Genomic DNA, 21,096 nt, shown 5'->3' with positions numbered 1-21,096 from the left:
TAGATAATATATAGATACTGGATGGATAGATAGATAGATAGATAGCAGATCTCCTGCTCCTTGTCTGTCTGTTAAACCACAAGTGGCAGCTCCCCCACTCTGAGTCTACCTACCTTCCTCTATACAGAGAGGATGCTGTGGGAGCGGCTGATGGGGGAGGTGAGAGACAGCACAGGGTGGGGTTTAGCAGCTGGACTCAGAGAGATGGAGAGAGACAGCCACAGATTGGGAGACAGTCATAGAGTGCAGTGGCAGTGCATGAAGGGGATTTGGGCTCAGAGTGCCCGGGCAAGGCGGGCAGGGTGTGTGGGTCAGATTGCCAAGTTTAGGGTCAGAGTGCCCGGCAGTGCTTGTGGGTCAGAGTGCCCAGTTTGGGGTCAGAGTGCCCGGCAGTGCATGTGGGTCAGAGTGCCCAGTTTGGGGTCAGAGTGCCCGGCAGTGCTTGTGGGTCAGAGAGCCTAGTTTGGGGTCAGAGTGCCCGGCAGTGCTTGTGGGTCAGAGTGTCCAGTTTGGGGTGTTTACATTGCACAGACATGTTGGTGATGCTGGCTGCCTGGATTCTGTGGGGGAGCCTGGAAATATCAGAGAGTACACCGACGGCGCATGAGATCAGCCAAGGAGTGGTAAGTGTACACCGGGGGTTTGGGGCGAATATACCCTTCTTGGGATGTACTAGGGCAGAGGTTGACAACATTTGACACGCCAAAAATTGTGGACGACAATTCCCCTGATGTTCGGACAGCATTATGTCTGTAAGAGCATTGTAGAAGTATTCCACACCCTCAACCTAGCCTTGTAATACGGTGTTTATTGTCCTATTTGTCTGTGATTCTGGGGACTAATGCAGTAACATTGTCAGTTTGTCACAATACTCCCTACCAGGGCTCGTCCTCAGTAACATTGTCACAATACTCCCTACCAGGGCTCGTCCTCAGTAACATTGTCACAGTACTCCTTACCAGAGCTCGTCCTCAGTAACATTGTCACAGTACTCCCTACCAGAGCTTGTCCTCAGTAACATTGTCACAATACTCCCTACCAGAGCTCGTCCTCAGTAACATTGTCACAGTACTCCCTACCAGAGCTCGTCCTCAGTAACAGTGTCACAGTACTCCCTACCAGGGCTCGTCCTCAGTAACATTGTCACAGTACTCCTTACCAGAGCTCGTCCTCAGTAACACTGTCACAGTACTCCTTACCAGAGCTCGTCCTCAGTAACATTGTCACAGTACTCCTTACCAGGACTCGTCCTCAGTAACACTGTCACAGTACTCCCTACCAGAGCTCGTCCTCAGTAACATTGTCACAGTACTCCCTACCAGGACTCGTCCTCAGTAACACTGTCACAGTACTCCCTACCAGAGCTCGTCCTCAGTAACATTGTCACAGTACTCCTTACCAGAGCTCGTCCTCAGTAACATTGTCACAGTACTCCCTACCAGAGCTCGTCCTCAGTAACACTGTCACAGTACTCCCTACCAGAGCTCGTGCTCAGTAACATTGTCACAGTACTCCCTACCAGAGCTCGTCCTCAGTAACATTGTCACAGTACTCCATACCAGAGCTTGTCCTCAGTAACATTGTCACAATACTCCCTACCAGGGCTCGTCCTCAGTAACATTGTCACAATACTCCCTACCAGGGCTCGTCCTAAGTAACACTGTCACAGTACTCCCTACCAGAGCTCGTCCTCAGTAACATTGTCACAGTACTCCCAACCAGAGCTCGTCCTCAGTAACATTGTCACAGTACTCCCTACCAGAGCTCGTCCTCAGTAACACTGTCACAGTACTCCCTACCAGGGCTCGTCCTCAGTAACACTGTCACAGTACTCCCTACCAGAGCTCGTCCTCAGTAACATTGTCACAGTACTCCCTACCAGAGCTCGTCCTCAGTAACATTGTCACAGTACTCCCTACCAGAGCTCGTCCTCAGTAACATTGTCACAGTACTCCCTACCAGAGCTCGTCCTCAGTAACCTTGTCACAGTACTCCCTGCCAGAGCTCGTCCTCAGTAAAATTGTCACAGTACTCCCTACCAGAGCTCGTCCTCAGTAACATTGTCACAATACTCCCTACCAGGGCTCGTCCTCAGTAACATTCTCACAATACTCCCTACCAGGGCTCGTCCTCAGTAACATTGTCACAGTACTCCTTACCAGGGCTCGTCCTCAGTAACATTGTCACAATACTCCCTACCAGGGCTCGTCCTAAGTAACACTGTCACAGTACTCCCTACCAGAGCTCGTCCTCAGTAACATTGTCACAGTACTCCATACCAGAGCTTGTCCTCAGTAACATTGTCACAATACTCCCTACCAGGGCTCGTCCTCAGTAACATTGTCACAATACTCCCTACCAGGGCTCGTCCTCAGTAACATTGTCACAGTACTCCTTACCAGGGCTCATCCTCAGTAACATTGTCACAATACTCCCTACCAGAGCTCGTCCTCAGTAACATTGTCACAGTACTCCCAACCAGAGCTCGTCCTCAGTAACATTGTCACAGTACTCCCTACCAGAGCTCGTCCTCAGTAACATTGTCACAGTACTCCCTACCAGAGCTCGTCCTCAGTAACATTGTCACAGTACTCCCTACCAGAGCTCGTCCTCAGTAACATTGTCACAGTACTCCCTACCAGGGCTCGTCCTCAGTAACATTGTCACAGTACTCCCTACCAGAGCTCGTCCTCAGTAACATTGTCACAGTACTCCCTACCAGAGCTCGTCCTCAGTAACATTGTCACAGTACTCCCTACCAGAGCTCGTCCTCAGTAACATTGTCACAGTACTCCCTACCAGAGCTCGTCCTCAGTAACATTGTCACAGTACTCCATACCAGAGCTCGTCCTCAGTAACATTGTCACAGTACTCCCTACCAGAGCTCGTCCTCAGTAACATTGTCACAGTACTCCCTACCAGGGCTCGTCCTCAGTAACATTGTCACAGTACTCCCTACCAGGACTCGTCCTCAGTAACATTGTCACAGTACTCCCTACCAGAGCTCGTCCTCAGTAACATTGTCACAGTACTCCCTACCAGAGCTCGTCCTCAGTAACATTGTCACAGTACTCCCTACCAGAGCTCGTCCTCAGTAACATTGTCACAGTACTCCCTACCAGAGCTCGTCCTCAGTAACATTGTCACAGTACTCCCTACCAGGGCTCGTCCTCAGTAACATTGTCACAGTACTCCCTACCAGAGCTCGTCCTCAGTAACATTGTCACAATACTCCATACCAGAGCTCGTCCTCAGTAAAATTGTCACAGTACTCCCTACCAGGACTCGTCCTCAGTAACATTGTCACAGTACTCCCTACCAGGACTCGTCCTCAGTAACATTGTCACAGTACTCCCTACCAGAGCTCGTTCTCAGTAACATTGTCACAGTACTCCCTACCAGAGCTCGTCCTCAGTAACATTGTCACAATACTCCATACCAGAGCTCGTCCTCAGTAACATTGTCACAGTACTCCCTACCAGGACTCGTCCTCAGTAACATTGTCAAGGTACTCCCTACCAGAGCTCGTCCTCAGTAACATTGTCACAGTACTCCCTACCAGAGCTCATCCTCAGTAACATTGTCACAGTACTCCCTACCAGGACTCGTCCTCAGTAACATTGTCATAGTACTCCCTACCAGAGCTCGTCCTCAGTAACACTGTCACAGTACTCCCTACCAGAGCTCGTCCTCAGTAACATTGTCACAGTACTCCCTACCAGAGCTCGTCCTCAGTAACACTGTCACAGTACTCCCTACCAGAGCTCTTCCTCAGTAACATTGTCACAGTACTCCCTACCAGAGCTCGTCCTCAGTAACATTGTCACAGTACTCCCTACCAGAGCTCGTCCTCAGTAACATTGTCACAATACTCCCTACCAGAGCTCGTCCTCAGTAACATTGTCACAATACTCCCTCCCAGAGCTCGTCCTCAGTAACATTGTCACAGTACTCCCTACCAGAGCTCGTCCTCAGTAACACTGTCACAGTACTCCCTACCAGGGCTCGTCCTCAGTAACATTGTCACAGTACTCCCTACCAGGACTCGTCCTCAGTAACATTGTCACAGTACTCCCTACCAGAGCTCGTCCTCAGTAACATTGTCACACTACTCCCTACCAGAGCTCGTCCTCAGTAACATTGTCACAATACTCCATACCAGAGCTCGTCCTCAGTAACATTGTCACAGTACTCCCTACCAGGGCTCGTCCTCAGTAACATTGTCACAGTACTCCCTACCAGAGCTCGTCCTCAGTAACATTGTCACAATACTCCCTACCAGGGCTCGTCCTCAGTAACATTGTCACAGTACTCCCTACCAGGACTCGTCCTCAGTAACATTGTCATAGTACTCCCTACCAGGGCTCGTCCTCAGTAACATTGTCACAGTACTCCCTACCAGGACTCGTCCTCAGTAACATTGTCACAGTACTCCCTACCAGGACTCGTCCTCAGTAACATTGTCACAGTACTCCCTACCAGGACTCGTCCTCAGTAACATTGTCACGGTACTCCCATACTCCTGCTTTTATTTACGAAATTAAAATAGATGTTTTAAGTTAATTCTTTCCTCCTACAGCTGCATTGTAGATCTTGTTGCTGACAGAGCAATTGTATTGGTCATTAAATTATATTTGTGTTTACAGTGCTCTTAAAAATGTGCTAATATTTGTTTTTGTATTGTAAACAGGACTGGCTAACGCGCTATGGCTACTTACCTCCACCGGACCCATACTCTGCCCAGCAGCAGACATTAGATGGCTACAGGAATGCTTTGAGAATTATGCAAAAGTTTGCAGGTCTACCGGAAACTGGGGAACTAGGTAAAAACAATAAAAAATCCCAGGAAAATTATAATTTATACACACAGTAAGGATGGGGAATATACACACAGTAAGGATGGGGAATATACACACAGTAAGGATGGGGAATATACATACTGTAAGGATCGGGATTATACACACAGTAAGGATCGGGAATATACACACTGTAAGGATCGGGAACATACACACAGTAAGGATCAGGAATATACACAGTAAGGATGGGGAATATACACACTGTAAGGATGGGGAATATACACACAGTAAGGATCAGGAATATACATACAGTAAGGATCGGGAATATACACACAGTAAGGATCAGGAATATTCATACAGTAAGGATCGGGATTATACACACAGTAAGGATGGGGAATATACACACTGTAAGGATCGGGAATATACACACAGTTTGGATCGGGAATATATACACAGTAAGGATCGGGATTATACACACAGTAAGGATCGGGAATATACATACAGTAAGGATGGGGAATATACACACAGTAAGGATCAGGAATATACACACAGTAAGGATCGGGAATATACACACAGTAAGGATGGGGAATATACACACTGTAAGGATCGGGATTATACACACAGTAAGGATCAGGAATATACATACAGTAAGGATGGGGAATATACACACAGTAAGGATCAGGAATATACACACAGTAAGGATCGGGAATATACACACTGTAAGGATCAGGAATATACACACAGTAAGGATTGGGATTGTACACACAGTAAGGATGGGGAATATACACACTGTAAGGATCGGGAATATACACACAGTAAGGATCGGGAATATACACACAGTAAGGAAGGGGAATATACACACTGTGTCCCAAAATGGCCGCCGCCTGGTGGTCGGCATACGAACGACGACCACCCGTACGAATGGAATGGAGAGGTGTCTGCGGTTAACCACAACGTTCTAATTGGGGCCAAGAGGTTAACCAGCAGCACACTCCTCTCCTGGGTGGCCGTTTGTTCGTCAGTTTCATTCGGTAGTTCAGTATCACACGAACAGGGGCATACGGACAGGAAATCCAACGAAATTAAGGCAACCAGACGAACCAGCAATATAAGTCTACACAGATGGATCTGTCACTAGGGCCAAACATTCTTTTTACACTGCCGCATAACTCACTTCCCGGGGTAGTAACTTTCGGTTGAGGTATGCGACAGGGTGCTCTCCTCCATCTTCCCCGACTTGGCTTAGCACAGCCCCCAGTCCATACATGGAAGCATCTGTATGGACGAGAAAGCGTTTGTTAGGAACTGGGGCAGCCAAGATAGGGGCATTCACAAGAGCCTGCTTCAGTGCTTGAAACGCAGCTTCACAAGCTGGAGACCACAGGACCTGCTTAGGGAGGTTCTTCTTAGTCAGGTCAGTCAGGGGCTTGGCAATAGTGCTGTAGTCGGGGACAAAACGTCTGTAATACCCTGCTGTCCCCAAGAAGGCTAGCACCTAGGCCTTAGTGGTAGGTGTGGGCCATTTAGCCACTGCCTCTACCTTAGCTGGCTCCGGTCTCTGGCTTCCACACCCCACTCTGTGACCCAGGTACTGCACCTCAGCCATACCTAGATGGCACTTCTCTGGCTTCAATGTCAGGCCAGCGGCCCGAATCTTATCCAGCACTACCCCTACGTGAACCAGGTGTTCTTCCCAGGACTCACTGTAGATCGCAATGTCATCCAGGTATGAACAGGCAAATTCCTGGAAGTCATCAAGGAGCCTATCCACCATCCGCTGGAAGGTAGCCGGGGCATTCTTCATCCCGAAAGGCATGATTTTAAATTGGTACAGGCCAAACGGGGTGAATGCCGACTTGGGGATAGCATCCTCGGCCAGGGGGATCTGCCAGTAGCCCTTACACAGGTCTATGGTGGTCAGATAGCGCCCCCTGGCAATACGATCTAATAATTCATCTACCCGGGGCATCGGGTAGGCGTCAGTGGTGGTCCTCTCGTTGAGTCGCCTGTAGTCCACACAGAACCGTGTGGTCCCGTCTTTCTTGGGTACCAGAACTACAGGCGAGGCCCAAGGGCTATCGGAGTGTTCGATGACCCCAAGCTGGGTCATCTCCTGCATCTCCTTCCGCATTCCTTCTCGGGCTGCTTCAGGGATACGATAGGGGGGCTGTCGCAGGGGGGTCTGTCCAGGGGTCTCTACCTTATGTACAGCTAGGGTAGTATAACCTGGCTCCTGGGAGAATGTCGCCTGCTTCTCCCACAGCAGCTGCTTCGCCTGTAACTTTTCTGTAGGGTTTAACCTGTCCCCTAGCTGTACAAGGTTAGTAAGGTCAGTCTGGGGGCCCCTTTCTAGCAAATCGGGAAGTGGTAGATTCTCAGGGTCATCTGCAGCAGGAGCACACACTGCAGCAACATCCTTGGGTCTCTCCTGATACTCTTTCAGCATGTTCACATGAAAGGCTCGCTGGATCCTTTCATCTGCACAGCTAGCTATAAGGTAAGTAGTATCGCAGATCTGAGCTAATACTTTATACGGGCCCTGTCAAGATGCTTGCATCTTGTTTGCCTTCACAGGCTTGAGCACCAATGCTTTCTGCCCAACCTGGAAGACCCGCTGTCGGGCACCCCGATTGTACCATCTCTTCTGCCTCCCCTGAGCCGCCTGGAGATTCTCTCTTACCATCAGAGACAGTTTCTCCATGTGGTCCCGGAGTTCCAGGACATACGGTACTATGGGGATCCCCTCCTGCTCTGTCTCCCCCTCCCAGTGGCCTCTAATGAGATCCAGGGGTCCGCGGACCCTTCTCCCATAAAGCAGCTCACAGGCGGAGAACCCAGTAGATTCCTGGGGCACCTCTCTGTAGGAAAATAACAGATGAGGCAGGAACCTCTCCCAGTCTCTGCAAGTATCTGTAAATGTCCTCAGCATTTGCTTGAGGGTGCCGTTAAAGCGCTCGCAGAGACCGTTAGTCTGTGGATGATAGGGTGAGCTAAGCAGCGGTTTAATGCCGCACACCTTCCACAGCTGCTGGGTGAGCACAGCGGTAAATTGGGTTCCCTGGTCGGAGAGGATCTCCTGAGGGAACCCGACCCTAGTAAAAATCCTAACCAGGGCATCAGCAACCGTCTCTGCCTCTATGTTAGACAGTGCTACTGCCTCTGGATAGCGAGTGGCGTAGTCCACCACAGTGAGAATATATTTCTTACTGGATGGACTAGCCCTGGCCAGTGGACCCACTATGTCAACGGCTATGCGAGAAAAGGGTTCCCCTATAATAGGCATCGACAATAGCTTAGCCTTAGGGTGGTCCCCCCGCTTTCCTACTCGTTGACATGTGTCACACGTACTACAGTATAGCCGCACAGCCTGATTAAAATTGGGCCAGAAGAAATTCTGATTGATCCTATAGGCTGTGCGGCGAGACCCTAGATGTCCAGCTAATGGAACATCATGCCCGATCCGCAGAATCTCCTGATGATATTTTGCAGGTATCACCAGCTGTCGATTCGGCGGAGGGGCAACACTTTTCTGGGAAGGCTTAGGAATTCTATACAGCCTGTCCCCCACCCACTCATACCGTTCCCCATCTACTCCTTCCTCTCCAGCATCTGCTCTATCCCTGTACTTCTGGAGAGTCGGGTCTGCCCGGGTTTCCCTCCCAAACTCCTCTGGGGAATCCCAGCTACAAGGGGCCTGATCTAAGGTACCAGTCGGGGAATCGGGTCTTACCTGGGTCTCAGCAGCAGGCGAGCCGGTTCCAGTAGCACGGGTCTGAGCACGGGTAGTCACAGGGTTAACGTCAGCTGGGCCCATCGGGGCATAGGCAGAAACCAAAGGGGCCAAATCGTTCCCAAGGAGGACATCAGCGGGCAAGTCATTCATAACCCCCACATCAACATGTCTAGCGCCCACTCCCCAATCCAAATGAACCCGGGCAACAGGTAGACGGAACACAGCGTCCTGCTACCCTCACCGCCACAGTGTCTCCGGTGTGTTGGTGTTCTGAGACTAAGTTCTTTTGGAGCAGAGTCATAGTGGCTCCGGTGTCTCTTAATCCGCTCACCACTTTGCCATTCAGCTTAACAGTCTGTCGGTGTTGCTGACGATTGTCCTGATGAGCTGCTAGGACAGGGTCTGCCTTGTGTAATATGCCCCAAAATTCCTCCTGCTCGACACAGTGAGCAGCAGGCTGAGGTGGACGTTGATTCCTGCCGGCTGGTCTTCTCCACGACTGTGCCTGGTTGGCGGTGTTCAGTGGGCACTCTGGTTGCTTGTGCCCCAACTGTTTACACCCAAAACACCTAATGGGCTGAGAGTAATCCCGAGCGTTGAACCGGGACGGCTGGATATAGTTGGTAGCTGGCGGTATTGTTGGGGTGCGTTGTGCCGGGGGTTGGTACACGGTATTGATTGGAGGTGCTGCTGGTCTGTACTCTACTCTGGTAGGGACTTTAATTATTGCATTGTCCAATTTACGTGCGTCTGTATATTCATCTGCCAGACGGGCAGCTTCGGGCAGAGTGGAGGGTTTTCGGTCTCTGACCCACTCTCTGACTCCGGTAGGTAATCGGTCAAAGCAGTGCTCCAGCAGAAACACTTGTAGCACCTCTTCACCAGTTACAGCTTGGCACCCTGCCATCCAGTGGGCTGCGGTGCGGTGTACCCTGCATGCCCATTCCACATAGGAGTCGCCAGTTTGTTTATTGGTTTCCCGGAATCGCCGCCGGTACGCCTCTGGGGTCACTGCGTACCTGGCCAAAAGGGCATCTTTCACTGCCCGGTAGCTGGTGATTTCCTCCTCTGGGATGGCCCGAAACGCTTCACTGGCCCGGCCGGATAACTTCCCAGAGAGGATAGTGACCCATTCGGCTGTGGGTACCTGGTGTAGGGCACACTGTCTTTCAAAGTCAGCCAGGAACCCGTCAATCTCTCCCTCCGCTTCAATAAAAATGTTTAATGCAGCAAAGGGTACCTTTTTTCTTCCAATATTATTATTGGGTACCTCTGCTGCTGCAGCTCCTCTTCCCTGGAGTGCTTGTTGTGCCGCCACTGCTGCTTGCACACGTTCCACAATGTCAGCTGTAGGGTTGGGGCCAAAGTGTGCCAGCCTTATCTGGACAGCCCGGTTGAATAGTATTTCCGCGGGTGTTAGATCCAGAATGCTGGGCACATTAGCTCTCTCCATTCCTTGTGCTGCATCCATTTCCAGTAGCAAAGCAATAATCTCACGTTTCTTTAGATTACTTACTGACCGTCCTCGGCATTCCAATATATCTTTAAGGGTAGCACGCCTTAATTCCTCATACTGCATTTCCTTCACCAAACAGGGATGTGTAGCTGACCTTCTGGACGATGGGACTCATCCCGTCGCTTGCCACCAATTGTTAAGACCCCTCTGGCATAAAGGAGTAAAACCGCCGTTTAGTTAAGCTTCCCCTCTGCCAATAATGCAATCTCCATTCGTATACTCCAACCGTACGAACTGCAACCAGGGGAATGTACCAGTCTCCCGACCAGGACCGTACGGATCCCAAAACTCACGAACATGAAATCCACGAATCGCGGCTAACAGCCGATCAAATATAACATCCAAGCGGCTTACGTTTCCAATAATCAGTCGCTAGCCGTGTAGTAAATCTCCCCTCCAATAACGAGACCAAGCTCCGCTTTGAGGGTAAAAAAAGAACTGGCTTTACTGTGGGCTACCCGCCCGTATTTATGCAGGTCTCCCACTTGGTGGACACTCCCCTAGGGGACCAAATGGGAGACTGTAATGGCAGACAGACATATGGCACTTTTAGACATACAGGCACAAAATATTCCCACAATGCATCCCGGTTTCCTCCCCTCTGCCCTGGAGATAATCAAGAAGTAATTCAATTATCTCCAGGACAGAGGCAAATCGCCATTTGAAATTATACATAAAAAACGTGTAAAATTGCATAAGTTTATAAGTACCGAACATATTACATTCGTGCAACGTATCCCCAGATAGCCTGGATCTGAGTGCATATTCTTAGCGAATAGCGCTCAGATCCCATACATACAGTTCAATCGCCATGGAGTCAAAGTCTCTTACAGTCTTTCGGTATGCGATTGACTCCATGGGACGGCTATCTGGATTAAGTCCATCCGTGCAATCCAAACTCCCGAACAGCCGGTGTTCGTTTGCCTTGTCGACTGAGAAGGGTGGTCGGTAATTTGAGCGGTGTTCGGCAGAAAGAGTGTCCGTTTTTAGTTCCATAGAATCTGCGCCGAACACAGCTGGTCTTTCGCATGGTGTAAAATGGCCGCCGCCTCGTGGTCGGCATACGAACGACGACCACCCTGAATACGGTTGGAATGGAGAGCTGTCTGCGGTTAACCACAACGTTCTAATTAGGGCCAAGAGGTTAACCAGCAGCACACTTCTCTCCCGGGTGGCCGTCCGTTCGGTAGTTTTAATCGGTTCTTTCAGGAAATAAACGAACAGGGGTATACGGACAGGCAAATAGACGAAAAGGGGCAAACAGACGAACCAGCAATCTTAGGCTATACAGATGGGTCTGTCACAGTAAGGATCAGGAATATACATACAGTAAGGATGGGGAATATACACACAGTAAGGATCAGGAATATACACACAGTAAGGATGGGGAATAAACACACAGTAAGGATCAGGAATATACACACAGTAAAGATCAGGAGTATACACACAGTAAGGATCAGGAATATACCTGTTCTATAGCAAAATACACACACACACACACTGTAACTGCGCGGAGTATACCGGCTATAGCATAAACACACAGTAAAGATCGGGAATATACCTGTTGTATAGCAAAATATACACACACACACACTGTAACTGCGCAGAGTATACCGGCTATAGCATATACACACAGTAAGGATCGGGAATATACCTGTTCTATAGCAAAATACACACACACTGTAACTGCGCAGAGTATACCGGCTATAGTGTATACACACAGTAAGGATCAGGAATATACCTGTTCTATAGCAAAATATACACACACACACTGTAACTGCGCAGAGTATACCGGCTATAGCGTATACACACAGTAAGGCTCAGGAATATACCTGTTCTATAGCAAAATATACACACACACACTGTAACTGCGCAGAGTATACCGGCTATAGAATGTACACACAGTAAGGATCGGTAATATACCTGTTCTATAGCAAAATACACACACACACACACACTGTAACTGCGCAGAGTATACTGGCTATAGCGTATACACACAGTAAGGATCAGGAATATACCTGTTCTATAGCAAAATACACACACACTGTAACTGCGCAGAGTATACCGGCTATAGCGTATACACACAGTAAGGATCAGGAATATACCTGTTCTATAGCAAAATACACACACACTGTAACTGCGCAGAGTATACCGGCTATAGCGTATACACACAGTAAGGATCGGGAATATACCTGTTCTATAGCAAAATACACACACACACTGTAGCTGCGCAGAGTATACCGGCTATAGCGTATACATACAGTAAGGATCGGGAATATACCTGTTCTATTGCAAAATACACACACACATACACTGTAACTGCGCGGAGTATACCGGCTATAGCGTATACACACAGTAAGGATCATGAATATACCTTTTCTATAGCAAAATACACACACACACTGTAACTGCGCAGAGTATACCGGCTATAGCATTTACACTCAGTAAGGATCGGTAATATACCTGTTCTATAGCAAAATACACACACACACTGTAACTGCGCAGAGTATACCGGCTATAGTGTATACACACAGTAAGGATCAGGAATATACCTGTTCTATAGCAAAATATACACACACACACTGTAACTGCGCAGAGTATACGGGCTATAGAGTGTACACACAGTAAGGATCGGGAATATACCTGTTCTATAGCAAAATACACACACACACACTGTAACTGCGCAGAGTATACTGGCTATAGCGTATACACACAGTAAGGATCAGGAATATACCTGTTCTATAGCAAAACACACACACACTGTAACTGCGCAGAGTATACCGGCTATAGCGTATACACACAGTAAGGATCGGGAATATACCTGTTCTATTGCAAAATACACACACACACACACTGTAACTGCGCGGAGTATACCGGCTATAGCGTATACACACAGTAAGGATCAGGAATATACCTGTTCTATAGCAAAATACACACACACTGTAATTGCGAGGAGTATACTGGCTATAGCGTATACACACAGTGAGTACACAGAGTATACCGTCAGAATATATCCATGCAGTACACGCAGTGCCCCGCACAAACCCTGTTGACGGTCCTCTCTACAGATGACAAGACGTATGATATGATGAAGAAACCTCGGTGCTCGCTTCCTGACGTTATTATGGCGTCTGATATTCCACGGCGTCGCAGGAAAAGATACGCCTTCACTGGGACTTCGTGGCAGAAAAGAGAGCTGACATGGAGGTCAGTATCCCCGTACAGGGGCGCAGGCTACATAATCTGTCCGTCAATTACCTACCACATCTCTATTGCAAGATGCAGCCAATATAGCTCGACTGCATTTATCTAAAATTCACTTTTAATTTTTGCACTTTTTTAAACCATTTAGTTAATAGTGCTCAGTCTTTTCATCTTGGTTCCAAGCAGAATGTAGTTTTTGTACCAGCAATGGGGGGATTATAGTGAAGTGCCCTGGAAGGCACACGGGGAGGTTTGGGATATATTAGATGATAGAATACTTAGTAGGAGTTATAACTAATAGCATTCAGCTTTAAATCCGAGAGCTTTTTTCTTCCACATTGGCTAATATGGCTACTGTGCGATTTTTGCTCTTACTATCCACCCTTCCATGTCCATCTGTTTCTCTCCCTGCATCATTACTATCCACTCACCAGAACGTTAGAGAATTACTCTAACAAACCTTAAGGCATATAACACGTTAGGATATACTGCAGTATCGCCCACGTTAGGATCGTGACTTAACTCAGCAGCATTCGCAAGACTGGAGATAATTTCATCGAAGCTACAAAGTATCAACTGGATAATAGGCAAAAGTTTGTTCGACTGAAATATATTTCTACTCTGTAGCAATTAGTTCCATGGTCTTTTACAAACAGACCCTATAGCACCACCTATTGCTTGTAATTGTATTGCAGACTTTCTGAACGATATTATTATTATTATATTTATATAGCGCCAACACATTCCGTAGCTGGTACGTATCCTGGTAGTACCAAGCACTCACATTCCGTAGCTGGTATGTATCCTGGTAGTACCAAGCACTCACATTCCGTAGCTGGTACGTTTCCTGGTAGTACCAAGCACTCACATTCCGTAGCTGGTACATATCCTGGTAGTACCAAGCACTCACATTCCGTAGCTGGTATGTATCCTGGTAGTACCAAGCACTCACATTCCGTAGCTGGTACGTATCCTGGTAGTACCAAGCACTCACATTCCGTAGCTGGCATGTATCCTGGTAGTACCAAGCACTCACATTCCGTAGCTGGTACGTATCCTGGTAGTACCAAGCACTCACATTCCGTAGCTGGTATGTATCCTGGTAGTACCAAGCACTCACATTCCGTAGCTGGTACATATCCTGGTAGTACCAAGCACTCACATTCCGTAGCTGGTACGTATCCTGGTAGTACCAAGCACTCACATTCCGTAGCTGGTATGTATCCTGGTAGTACCAAGCACTCACATTCCGTAGCTGGTACGTATCCTGGTAGTACCAAGCACTCACATTCCGTAGCTGGTATGTATCCTGGTAGTACCAAGCACTCACATTCCGTAGCTGGTATGTATCCTGGTAGTACCAAGCACTCACATTCCGTAGCTGGTATGTATCCTGGTAGTGCCAAGCACTCACATTCCGTAGCTGGTATGTATCCTGGTAGTGCCAAGCACTCACATTCCGTAGCTGGTATGTATCCTGGTAGTACCAAGCACTCACATTCCATAGCTGGTACGTATCCTGGTAGTACCAAGCACTCACATTCCGTAGCTGGCATGTATCCTGGTAGTACCAAGCACTCACATTCCGTAGCTGGTACGTATCCTGGTAGTACCAAGCACTCACATTCCGTAGCTGGTACGTATCCTGGTAGTACCAAGCACTCACATTCCGTAGCTGGTACGTATCCTGGTAGTACCAAGCACTCACATTCCGTAGCTGGTACGTATCCTGGTAGTACCAAGCACTCACATTCCGTAGCTGGTATGTATCCTGGTAGTACCAAGCACTCACATTCCGTAGCTGGTATGTATCCTGGTAGTACCAAGCACTCACATTCCGTAGCTGGTACGTATCCTGGTAGTACCAAGCACTCACATTCCGTAGCTGGTACGTATCCTGGTAGTACCAAGCACTCACATTCCGTAGCTGGTATGTATCCTGGTAGTACCAAGCACTCACATTCCGTAGCTGGTACGTATCCTGGTAGTACCAAGCACTCACATTCCGTAGCTGACATGTATCCTGGTAGTACCAAGCACTCACATTCCGTAGCTGGTACGTATCCTGGTAGTACCAAGCACTCACATTCCGTAGCTGGTACGTATCCTGGTACCAAGCACTCACATTCCGTAGCTGGTATGTATCCTGGTAGTGCCAAGCACTCACATTCCGTAGCTGGTACGTATCCTGGTAGTACCAAGCACTCACATTCCGTAGCTGGTATGTATCCTGGTAGTACCAAGCACTCACATTCCGTAGCTGGTACGTATCCTGGTAGTACCAAGCACTCACATTCCGTAGCTGGTACGTATCCTGGTAGTACCAAGCACTCACATTCCGTAGCTGGTACGTATCCTGGTAGTACCAAGCACTCACATTCCGTAGCTGGTATGTATCCTAGTACCAAGCACTCACATTCCGTAGCTGGTATGTATCCTGGTAGTGCCAAGCACTCACATTCCGTAGCTGGTACGTATCCTGGTAGTACCAAGCACTCACATTCCGTAGCTGGTATGTATCCTGGTAGTACCAAGCACTCACATTCCGTAGCTGGTACATATCCAGGTAGTACCAAGCACTCACATTCCGTAGCTGGCATGTATCCTGGTAGTACCAAGCACTCACATTCCGTAGCTGGTACGTATCCTGGTAGTACCAAGCACTCACATTCCGTAGCTGGCATGTATCCTGGTAGTACCAAGCACTCACATTCCGTAGCTGGTACGTATCCTGGTAGTGCCAAGCACTCACATTCCGTAGCTGGTACGTATCCTGGTAGTACCAAGTACTCACATTCCGTAGCTGGTACGTATCCTGGTAGTACCAAGCACTCACATTCCGTAGCTGGTACGTATCCTGGTAGTACCAAGCACTCACATTCCGTAGCTGGTACATATCCTGGTAGTACCAAGCACTCACATTCCGTAGCTGGTACGTATCCTGGTAGTACCAAGCACTCACATTCCGTAGCTGGTACGTATCCTGGTAGTACCAAGCACTCACATTCCGTAGCTGGTACGTATCCTGGTAGTACCAAGCACTCACATTCCGTAGCTGGTACGTATCCTGGTAGTACCAAGCACTCACATTCCGTAGCTGGTATGTATCCTGGTAGTACCAAGCACTCACATTCCGTAGCTGGTACGTATCCTGGTAGTACCAAGCACTCACATTCTGTAGCTGGTACGTATCCTGCCAGTACCAAGCACTCACATTCCGTAGCTGGCATGTATCCTGGTAGTACCAAGCACTCACATTCCGTAGCTGGCATGTATCCTGGTAGTACCAAGCACTCACATTCCGTAGCTGGTACGTTTCCTGGTAGTACCAAGCACTCACATTCCGTAGCTGGTACGTTTCCTGGTAGTACCAAGCACTCACATTCCGTAGCTGGTATGTATCCTGGTAGTGCCAAGCACTCACATTCCGTAGCTGGTACGTATCCTGGTAGTGCCAAGCACTCACATTCCGTAGCTGGTACGTATCCTGGTAGTACCAAGCACTCACATTCCGTAGCTGGTACGTATCCTGGTAGTACCAAGCACTCACATTCCGTAGCTGGTATGTATCCTGGTAGTACCAAGCACTCACATTCCGTAGCTGGTACATATCCTGGTAGTACCAAGCACTCACATTCCGTAGCTGGCATGTATCCTGGTAGTACCAAGCACTCACATTCCGTAGCTGGTACGTATCCTGGTAGTACCAAGCACTCACATTCCGTAGCTGGCATGTATCCTGGTAGTACCAAGCACTCACATTCCGTAGCTGGTACGTATCCTGGTAGTACCACGCACTCACATTCCGTAGCTGGTACGTATCCTGGTAGTGCCAAGCACTCACATTCCGTAGCTGGTACGTATCCTGGTAGTACCAAGCACTCACATTCCGTAGCTGGTACGTATCCTGGTAGTACCAAGCACTCACATTCCGTAGCTGGTACGTATCCTGGTAGTACCAAGCACTCACATTCCATAGCTGGTACGTATCCTGGTAGTACCAAGCACTCACATTCCGTAGCTGGTACGTATCCTGGTAGTACTAAGCACTCACATTCCGTAGCTGGTACGTATCCTGGTAGTACCAAGCACTCACATTCCGTAGCTGGTACATATCCTGGTAGTACCAAGCACTCACATTCCGTAGCTGGTACGTATCCTGGTAGTACCAAGCACTCACATTCCGTAGCTGGTACGTATCCTGGTAGTACCAAGCACTCACATTCCGTAGCTGGTATGTATCCTGGTAGTACCAAGCACTCACATTCCGTAGCTGGTACGTTTCCTGGTAGTACCAAGCACTCACATTCCGTAGCTGGTATGTATCCTGGTAGTACCAAGCACTCACATTCCGTAGCTGGTACGTATCCTGGTAGTACCAAGCACTCACATTCCGTAGCTGGTATGTATCCTGGTAGTGCCAAGTACTCACATTCCGTAGCTGGTACGTATCCTGGTAGTGCCAAGCACTCACATTCCGTAGCTGGTACGTATCCTGGTAGTACCAAGCACTCACATTCCGTAGCTGGTACGTATCCTGGTAGTACCAAGCACTCACATTCCGTAGCTGGTACGTATCCTGGTAGTACCAAGCACTCACATTCCGTAGCTGGTACGTATCCTGGTAGTACCAAGCACTCACATTCCGTAGCTGGTACGTATCCTGGTAGTACCAAGCACTCACATTCCGTAGCTGGTACGTATCCTGGTAGTACCAAGCACTCACATTCCGTAGCTGGTACGTATCCTGGTGGTACCAAGCAATCACATTCCGTAGCTGGTACGTATCCTGGTAGTACCAAGCACTCACATTCCGTAGCTGGTATGTATCCTGGTAGTACCAAGCACTCACATTCCGTAGCTGGTATGTATCCTGGTAGTGCCAAGCACTCACATTCCGTAGCTGGTACGTATCCTGGTAGTGCCAAGCACTCACATTCCGTAGCTGGTACGCATCCTGGTAGTACCAAGCACTCACATTCCGTAGCTGGTATGTATCCTGGTAGTACCAAGCACTCACATTCCGTAGCTGGTACGTATCCTGGTAGTACCAAGCACTCACATTCCGTAGCTGGTACGTATCCTGGTAGTACCAAGCACTCACATTCCGTAGCTGGTACGTATCCTGGTAGTACCAAGCACTCACATTCCGTAGCTGGTACGTATCCTGGTAGTACCAAGCACTCACATTCCGTAGCTGGTATGTATCCTGGTAGTACCAAGCACTCACATTCCGTAGCTGGTACGTATCCTGGTAGTACCAAGCACTCACATTCCGTAGCTGGTACGTATCCTGGTAGTACCAAGCACTCACATTCCGTAGCTGGTACGTATCCTGGTAGTACCAAGCACTCACATTCCGTAGCTGGTACGTATCCTGGTAGTACCAAGCACTCACATTCCGTAGCTGGTACGTATCCTGGTAAAACCAAGCACTCACATTCCGTAGCTGGTACGTATCCTGGTAGTACCAAGCACTTACATTCCGTAGCTGGTACGTATCCTGGTAGTACCAAGCACTCACATTCCGTAGCTGGTATGTATCCTAGTACCAAGCACTCACATAGCGGTTGATAATAGCGCCATTTCTTTGATTATCATATTCTCTCAATTCTCAGCGGTGAGTCAAAGGTCCTTTTCAATAGTTACCGATAAGAGCTGCTCAGTGTTTGCACTTAGAAACTATTCTTTATTTAGGCATTAGCACTAATCAAATGAAGGAGTTTGTTTATTATGATTATTTATAAGTGTTCCCTAATCATTTGGCTCTACACTTTTCTTTCTTCATACTCACATACAAAACCACGCAGCCAAACACAGACACACATACAAAACCACGCTGCCAGACACAGACACACATACAAAACCACGCTGCCAGATACACTTACAGACACACATACAGAACCACGCTGCCAGACACAAAGACACACATACAAAACCACGCTGCCAGACACAGACACACATACAGAACCACGCTGCCAGATACACTTACAGACACACATACAGAACCACGCTGCCAGACACACATACACACATATACAGAACCACGCTGCCAGACACAAAGACACACATACAAAACTACGCTGCCAGACACAGACACACATACAGAACCACGCTGCCAGACACAGACACACATACAGAACCACGCTGCCAGACACAGACACACATACAAAACCACGCAGCCAGACACAGACACACATACAAAACCACGCTGCCAGACACAGACACACATACAAAACCACGCTGCCAGATACACTTACAGACACACATACAGAACCACGCTGCCAGACACAAAGACACACATACAAAACCACGCTGCCAGACACAGACACACATACAGAACCACGCTGCCAGACACACATACACACATACAAAACCACGCTGCCAGACACAAAGACACACATACACACATACAAAACCACGCTGCCAGACACAAAGACACACATACAAAACCACGCTGCCAGACACAAAGACACACATACAAAACCACGCTGCCAGACCCAGACACACATACAAAACCAAGCTGCCAGACACAAACACACATACAGAACCACGCTGCCAGATACACTTACAGACACACATACGAAACCACGGTGCCAGAATCACATACACACATACAGCACCACGCTGCCAGACACAAAGACACACATACAAAACCACGCTGCCGGACACAAACACACACATACAAAACCACGTTGTCAGACACACTCACAGACACACATACGAAACCACGGTGCCAGACACACATACACACATACAAAACCGCGCTGCCAGACACACATACACACATACAAAACCACGCTGCCAGACACAATCACAGACACACATACGAAACCACGCTGCCAGACACACTCCCAGACACACATACAAAACCACGCTGCCAGACACACTCACAGATACACATACAAAACCACGCTGCCAGACACACTCACAGACACACATACGAAACCACGCTGCCAGACACACTCCAAGACACACATACAAAACCACGCTGCCAGACACAAAGACACACATACAAAACCACACTGCCAGACACACTCACAAGACACACATACAAAACCATGCTGCCAGACACAGACACACATACAAAACCACGCTGCCAAACTCACTCACAGACACACATACAAAACAATGCTGCCAGACACATTCACAGACACACATACAAAACCACGCTGCCAGAAACACATACAAAACCACGCTGAGAGACACAAAGACACACATACAAAACCACGCTGCCAGACACATTTACAGACACACATACAAAACCATGCTGCCAGACACATTTACAGACACACACACAAAACCATGCTGCCAGACACACACAGACACGCATACAAAACCAGTGGCTTATATAGGCCAAGAGCCATACACCTGGCCAGACACAGCTGAAGAGAGTTGGTACTGATATCATTGCTTGTAGAGTCAAGGTTATCTGAGCTCAGGTAACTCAGCAAAAAACAGGCTGGTGAACTGGTAAGGATGAGGACCAGCAGCATGGAAACCAGAGTTTGAAACCCAACAGAGTCCATTCCTCACACACCGATTACCTCCTACACTTATCCACACACACAGTAACACAATGCCAGATGAATTCACAGATTATACACTCTAACTGTGTCACACTCCTGTTCTTCTATATTTTGGGTGAAGGAGGTTGTCTTTCTGGATGTCTAGTGGGAATGGCCTTTTGGTCTGCCAAGGGGACATTGTGTGTCTGATATTCAATAAGATCAAGTTGGGGATCTGGACAGTATTACCAGTACTCTATTTGCCATGAGGCAAACAAGGCATTTGCCTTGGGCGGCACTTTCCAGGGGGCTGCAAAAAACGCTGCCCCAAATGCCCTG

The 21,096-nt window shown here is 48.4% G+C and overlaps 1 protein-coding gene across 2 annotated transcripts in view; it reads left to right on the top strand.

The window, feature by feature from the left end:
• The first annotated feature begins 223 nt into the window (after positions 1 to 223).
• The window catches only part of MMP25 (matrix metallopeptidase 25), a 35,865-nt gene continuing 14,992 nt past the window's right edge, over positions 224 to 21,096 (top strand). Inside the window, exons 1-4 of one of the 2 annotated variants that reach the window (XM_063430913.1) lie at positions 224 to 304; positions 417 to 623; positions 4,691 to 4,823; positions 13,114 to 13,252. In XM_063430913.1, coding sequence (XP_063286983.1) covers positions 534 to 623; positions 4,691 to 4,823; positions 13,114 to 13,252 — 362 coding nt within the window. In that variant the 5' untranslated portion in view covers positions 224 to 304; positions 417 to 533. Of the gene's footprint in view, positions 624 to 4,690; positions 4,824 to 13,113; positions 13,253 to 21,096 lie in introns of both variants that reach the window. The other variant, XM_063430914.1, reaches the window with a different exon arrangement.

Source organism: Pelobates fuscus, chromosome 8 (genome assembly GCF_036172605.1).
Source record: "Pelobates fuscus isolate aPelFus1 chromosome 8, aPelFus1.pri, whole genome shotgun sequence".
Lineage (NCBI taxonomy): Eukaryota > Metazoa > Chordata > Amphibia > Anura > Pelobatidae > Pelobates > Pelobates fuscus.
The sequence above is the reverse complement of the archived record's forward strand: the minus strand, read 5'-3'. Positions and strand labels throughout refer to the sequence as shown.